Source organism: Fukomys damarensis, unplaced genomic scaffold, assembly GCF_012274545.1.
Source record: "Fukomys damarensis isolate Sample0158 unplaced genomic scaffold, DMR_v1.0_HiC HiC_scaffold_1324, whole genome shotgun sequence".
NCBI lineage: Eukaryota > Metazoa > Chordata > Mammalia > Rodentia > Bathyergidae > Fukomys > Fukomys damarensis.
Window position 1 is genome coordinate 1,036 of NW_022902236.1, and position 7,164 is coordinate 8,199.

General features: G+C 38.1%; 1 protein-coding gene and 1 pseudogene across 1 annotated transcript; one reads left to right on the forward strand and one right to left on the reverse strand.

The window, feature by feature from the left end:
• Positions 1-1,862: 1,862 nt before the first annotated feature.
• On the forward strand, positions 1,863-7,055 carry LOC104849961 (E3 ubiquitin-protein ligase Itchy; the record flags this gene model as incomplete). Its single annotated transcript, XM_010606590.3, has 3 exons — positions 1,863-2,072; positions 4,251-4,355; positions 6,959-7,055. Coding segments are annotated over exons 1-3 (322 nt in total), but the record flags the coding sequence as incomplete, so codon positions are not given.
• LOC104849960 lies at positions 3,162-4,006 on the reverse strand (annotated as a pseudogene).
• Positions 7,056-7,164: the final 109 nt, after the last annotated feature.

Here is a 7,164-nt window from a genome sequence, read left to right on the forward strand (position 1 = left end):
TTATCTGTTTAATTAGTTAATCTGCCTTTGAATTCACTGCTCTTTTCTCCTGTTAAGTCCACCTAATAAAATTTTTATTCAAGAATTTACATTTGGCTATTTTGCTTATTTTTGCAGTTCCAGGGATTAAGCCCAGGATCTTCACACTCTGAAATACATCACAGCCTTTTTATTATTTTGAGACAGGGTCTCCTATGTTGCTGAGTTGCCCAAGCTGGGCTCGAACTTAGTTCCTTCTGCTTCCAACTCTTTTCTGTTGAATCCCAGGGCTTTTCATTTAACTCCTCGTTATAGTTACTGCATTTACTGTCTTCAGGATTGAAGCCCATCTTACTCAGTATTACTATAATAAAAAACTGACTGACTCCATATTGATATTAATAAGACTGTTAGCACCAGTGCTCAAGAAAATTTGTAAACAAGCGCACATGACAGACAGGATGAAGCTTAGGAATGTTAGGGAACTGCTGTGGACAGAGCTGTATGATGTGTTCTTCTGTTTATTCTAAGGGTGTCCATTAACCCAGGGCACGACCTGTAGGAAAGCATGTGAGTTGGGGTAAGCTTCATCAGACAGTTCCGGGATAGAACGATGGCTCTGCTTTACATCTCCCAGGAGTCCTGTTATGTCCCCAATTAGAATATGAAAGTCAGGTATCTACTTAGCCAGAAATTTACATAGTTCGACTTCAGTGTGTTTTTCTGAGTTGTTCTTTTTAGTTGATAAAAGTTGTTTAGATGCTGAAAATTCTGGTTGTAAAATTGTTTTTTTTTTCCTCCTTAAAATTATTCTTGACTGCTCTGAGTTCAGGGATCCAGGTCCACATTCTTGAGATAGTTCCCATTTTACAAAGTGGGGCATGTTGTGTATGGTGATGTATACCTGTATTCCCAGCACTTAGGAGGCTCCTACTGCAGGATTGCCATGAGTTCAAGACCAGCCTGGACTACATAGTGAATTCCCATGCCAGCCTGAGCTATAGAGTGAGATCCTGTCTCAACAACAACAACAAAAAAATTGAGGAGGGTCAGGGATGAGTTCAATCCCCTGTATCAAAGGCGGGGGTTGGGATGGCCTGAGTATCTGGATCTTGAGTATGTTTGAATTCTCCAAGAGCACCAGCTAATGATGACACTGCACACTTGTATGGAACCACAGCTAGACATTTCCCATGTAGCATAGATTTTCCTTATAATACCACTGTTTAGCACTGGTCCTGTGGGGTAGCAATGTAGTGTTTGAAATTTTAATGTTCTATATGGAGGGGCATTCATTTGTAGAAGCTTCAATTCATAGTTGGCTGGTTCCAAGGCGGAGTGGCATGGCAGAGGAAAAACAGTTCATGGAAGAAGGTAGCAAACTACTGGCAACCTGATTTTCTTTTCCTTTGAAACAGGGTCTCACTCTGTAGTTGAAGTTGGTGTTGAAGTCATTATGCAGCCCAAGCTGTCCTTGAACTCACAGCAATTCTCCTACCTCAGCCTTCAGAGTGTTGAGATTATGGGGCTGCGCCACCATACTTGGCTGCATTTTATTTTATTTTTTTTAAGTTTTGCTTGTTTTTGGTACCAGGGATCAAACGTGGGCCTTTGTACGGGGCTGCGCCACCATACTTGGCTGCATTTTTTTTATTTTATTTTTTTTAAGTTTTGCTTGTTTTTGGTACCAGGGATCAAACGTGGGCCTTTGTGTTCGCAAGGCAGGCGGTGGAACCACTGAGCTAAATCCCCAGCCCTGAAATATTTTTTTAGTGAAATTATATTTAAGGTATGAGTTGGGCATCAGATTGGTATTTTGATGAAGCTCAGACATTGTATAGAAAAGGATTTATTATATTCTACTTCTGTGTTTCGATTTTTCATAATAAAGTTTAAAATTTTTAAATTCTATTCTCAGAATTTAAAGGTAAAATTTAAATATCCTGACAATTTTTTCATATCTGCTTGCCAGAATGGTAGCTGAGTGGAGGTTGTCTCGAGGTGTTGAAGAGCAGACACAAGCTTTCTTCGAAGGTTTTAATGAAATTCTTCCCCAGCAGTATTTGCAATATTTTGATGCAAAGGAATTAGAGGTAATAAGTTTTTCATTATTTCCTTATTTCATTCTTCTAAATGTCTGCAGGTATCTACTTTCTCATCTTTGCAGTGACAGTGGTTTTTTATGCTGGTAAGATGTTTGGAAGCATGTTTAATTGTAAAGAAGACCATAAATTATCCTAATATTAAAAAGAGAGAACTACCTTTAATAATACAGTATTACTGGGCTGGGAATTTACCTCAGTGGTGCTGCACCTGGCTTGCAAATACAAGGTCCTAAGTACAAAATTCTCAGTACAAAAACAAAAAACAAAACAAAACGAGTGTTACTATTACCTACAATTAAATAACCTATTTTCTGACTTTATGTAAGATACCATATGTGGCAACTCTAATGTAAATATAATTCTTTTTTTTTCAAGCCATGATTTATTTAATTCAGATTGCATAATTTCAGTTACAACCCTAATGTGACCCCCCCCTTTAATTTTTGGGTTTTTTGGTTTTTTGAGAGGGTCTCACTATGTAGTTGAGACTAACCTGGAACTCACTGTGTAGCCCAGGCTGGTCTCAAACTCACAGCGATCCTCCTGTCTCAGCCTCCCTAGTGCTGGGATTACAGGTGTGCACCACCATGCCCGGCCTACATGACCTTTCTATATTATTTAACTGCAAATAAAGTTTCTTTTCAGGGCATCAGTGCAACTAAATTGGAATTAGCTAAGCACATTTTTAATGCCATTCTTAAAGTACTGTAAATATACTGTATTGAGTAAATTTAAACATTACTGTTTCTTAATGCTACCTTTTTTAGGACAAATGAATGATGGAGGTAGAACAGACTTCAGCAAATTTCATAGCCATAGACCCCCAAATGAAGTTTGCATTGATCTTTACTTGCATTTTCAATTATTATTGGTGGCTTTTTCAGGAATGACAGATCTGTGTTGCTGAATACCCACTCGAATACCCACTCTTTAAAGCAAAAACTGATGTTTACTTTTTCACTGCTTCAATCTCACTAAGCTCTTAGCAGACCCCAAGTAAAAGACCAGTTTGTAAAACTGGGCCATTTTGATGGTTTTACAATTTAATACATAGTTCTCTTGATGACTGGAGTTATGAAAGTTATTTGGTTGTATTCACAGTAATGGTAGTTTTCCTGATTGGTATGTAGTCTTCAATAAGTGTAAGAAGTTATTGTATGAAACATCTGTCAGACCAGTAAGACCGCATTGATGCATCCATCATTCTCAGGATGGTTGGTTACCTGGGCATATTTACCCCAAATAACCTTGCCTCCTTGGGTCACAAGGCCCAATCCGCTCACCTTCACTTCAATCACTGTACCTTTGGTAATAACACCCAAAGTTGTATATAGTGGTGATGAAGGATTTTTTTTCACACCAAGTATTGGCAGGCAAAAGGTGGCCTTGAAACGTAAGCCCATTGGCCTCATGAACCTTTCATATTTAGGTGGTTTTCTTGTAAAGCTATCTCCAACAAAGCAGGCTTTAGTAACCATCCCCTTCCAGGCCTTTTTTCTCTTTCCAGTTCGAATAACTTTTAATACTTCTGTCTCTCCCTGGGCATGAACTTTGGGCGGAGGGACTTCCCATTTTCCCGCCTTTTCTTTTCGGTTTTTGTTTAATCATGTCGGGAAGTAGTTTTGTCCAAGCCTTTCCCTCTCTGTCCAGCAGATAGGCAGATACTGCTCCCTGAGGAGTCTTTTCATCATTCTTTTGTTTGGTGTTTCTCTTTTCATGCATCTTGATAGTCTTCTTCTTCATTTGTATTTTCTCCCCATGGTGCTATTTATGGTAGAGCTTAGCCTTCAGGCCAATCATTTTTTTGCCTTCTTTGAGCATTCATGAGCCTCGCAATTTTCCTTCTTTCTCTTTTTCTCATAGTAATCCAAACGATACCTATAACACTTACGATGTAATTCAATATATTCATTTCGTGGCATGGTGACAGCTGCAGAGCCGCCAGGGGTGTCCTCAATAAAGAAAAGTCTCAACTGTGGGACTTCTCAGTCATATGAGCTGCCTCCGCGTAGGCAGAAACAGGAAAGACTGTAATTCTTGATGTACAGTTAAAAGCTGAAGGCTACTGATGAATAACTTTTTAAAGCTGTTTAATGTTAGTATTTTCTTACCTGTCAAGCATTTTTCTAGTTATCTTAAAGTTTTTTGTTTTTACCATCCCTAAAGGTCCTTTTATGTGGCATGCAAGAGATTGATTTGAATGACTGGCAAAGACATGCCATCTACCGTCATTACACTAGGACAAGCAAAAAAATCATGTGGTTTTGGCAGGTTTGTTTCTAAATTTATTTCTATTGATAGTTACAACATAACTTTTTAGAATTTACCACAGAACAAAATGCACCAGTAAATGTAGGCCCTTCAGTCTATTCTGTACATCATAATAAATCAAAGTATAGAAATGAACAGCATCCTTTTACTAAGTAAGGAACACATATCTTGTAGCTTTGCCTCGAGTAAAAGACAATTCCAGAAGATTCACCTACACTGGATTTAAATGTTTTTGAAATTTTAAATAACTGTCAGTAAGGTTTTTATCAGTTGTACTTCTTTAAGGAATTATATAATGTTCAGGTAGCTAAATTCAAGACCTTGGCTTAGAATCATAATGGTATCTCTAAAAAACATAAAAAGATAAACAAAATCATTAGTCACTAAGGAAATGAAAACAAAGCCACAGTGAGGTACCACTGTATACGCAGTAGTACTATATAAAAAAGAAAAGAGAGGAATAATCTTTGGTGATAATGTACAGAAATTAAAATCATCTTGTATTGCTGGTGAGAGTACAATAATCAGCCAGTACAGAAAATAATTTGGCAGTGCTTCCAAAAACGAATCATAACGTATCTAGCAATTCCACTCCAAAAGAATTAAAAGCAGAGAACCCCCCCAACAGATCATTCTTTATATCAGCTTTCATAGCAGTATTACTCAAAATCACCAAGAGGTGAAATTAACCCATATGCCTATCATTGGATAAATAAACAAAATGTGGTGTACATGTATAGTAGAATACTGTTCAGCCGTAAAAAGTAATGAAATTTTTTTATATATGTGGCAACATAAATGAACCTTACTTAAGACATTATAAATTTTGGATTTGGGGTATATATAGCTCAGTGGTAGAGCATTTGCCTAGTATGCAAGTGGTTCCAGGTTGAATCTTCAGTGCCACACACACACAGGAGTATTCAAGAAACAGTGAACAGCTGAGCGCTCTGGTGCATGCCTGTAATCCCGGCACTTCAGAGGCTGAGGCAGGAGGATTGCTGCAAGTTCAAGGCCAGGCTGAACTACGTAGCAAGACCCTGACTCAAAGAGGAAAAAAAAAAGAAGCAGTGAACAAAAACATTACAAATTTTCAAAGAAATGAAATAAATAACTAGCTGGGCATGGGAGCACATACCAGTAATCGCATCACTCGTGAGGCTGAGACAGGAGGATTGCTGCAAGTTCAAGGCCAGCCTAGGCTACCTAATGAGTTCAATGCAAGCCTGCACTGTAAAGAGAGACCCTGTCTCAAAAAAAAAGGAAAGAAAGAAAGAAATGAAATAAACCGGCCACAAAAGGCAAGTATTATTCCACTTATATTAGGTTCCTAGAATGGACAAATTTGTAGAGGTAGAGAATAGAATGTAGTAGGGAGCTGGGAAGTTATAATTAATATGTACACAGTTTTTAGGATAATGAAGTAGTTCTGGAAACAGAAATGATGGTTAATAGGGAAGGGTGAAGGGGTGAAGGGAGGACAGGGGTATGGGGAAGAAAGAAGAACCAAGTCATATCTTCAAGATCCCAATGATAAATGTAACAGTATTGTTTGCTTTAAATGTACCAATAATCTTAATGGGGTGGGGGAAGAAACTATATTTGACCAAATAGAATGGGGGGAAAAAAAGAAGTGGTTAAACAGCAGTGTGGTTTTTTCGGTAGCAGAAATTGAACTCTGGACCTTCGCTTGCCAGGCAGGTGCTGCACCACTGAGCTACATCCCTGACCCAGCAGTGTGTATTTAATGTCATAGAATTACACGCTTAAAATCATAAACATGATAAATTTTGTGTTAGGAATATTTTATGATAGTTTTTAAATAGTCTGATACCCATGGAAAGAAATTCATATGACAAACTCAAGAAATGAACTGAGCTATAACAAATAGGGTTAGCATTTTAAAATAATTTACAGTAGTGAAACAACAGAAGCTGTTGCTTGCAAAAAATGTTTTGGCTTAGCTTGGCTAGCAATTCCAGCCAGAAACCTAACGCTTTGATTCAATTATAGGAGATAAAAGCTGCATAATTCTGCCTATATGTAGCATCAACCAAAACCTAAAGAACATGGAGAAAAGGGAGTTGTTGGTTATATCTGAAACAGAATTTCATGAGATTGATTTCATTTGTTCATAAAACCAAAAAGTCTATACAGACGCAAACTGTGTATTCACATGAATGTCCTATAGGACAGCCAGGCTTAAGTGGCAGAGCAGGGGAACCCCAAGAAGAGCTGATCTTCAAAAACTGCCTGAATAAGGATTTCTTATGCCCACGGAACATTTCCTTTAAAGATGTCATCCTAAGAGCTGGCATTTTGCTCAGTGGCACTGTGCCTGCCTTGCAAGGGCATGGTTCTGAGTTCGATTCCTGGTACCAAAAAAAATAGATTCAGAAAAATGTCATCCTGAGATTTATGTAGGGGAAGGGTTGGTAGGGACTTGACAAAACATGAAAATGCTCCCCCCTTCCACGGTGTTGAGTAAAGTTACTAGTGCAGGTGACACCAGGGGTTCAGTTAAAGTTTGAAATCCTTTTCCTTGTTCAGCGAGCTTAATGTAACATATGACCTGCATATCTCTTTTAATGTGATTTTAACAGTTTGTTAAAGAAATTGATAATGAGAAGAGAATGAGACTTGTGCAGTTTGTTACTGGAGCCTGCCGATTGCCAGTAGGAGGATTTGCTGACCTCATGGGTAAATTTATTGGGGGCTTTGCCTATATAGAAAATTGTTTCTTACGCTACTGTGAGATAAATGTATATACAACTTAGCAGAAATAATAAAGTCTAGCTATTTTCTCAAC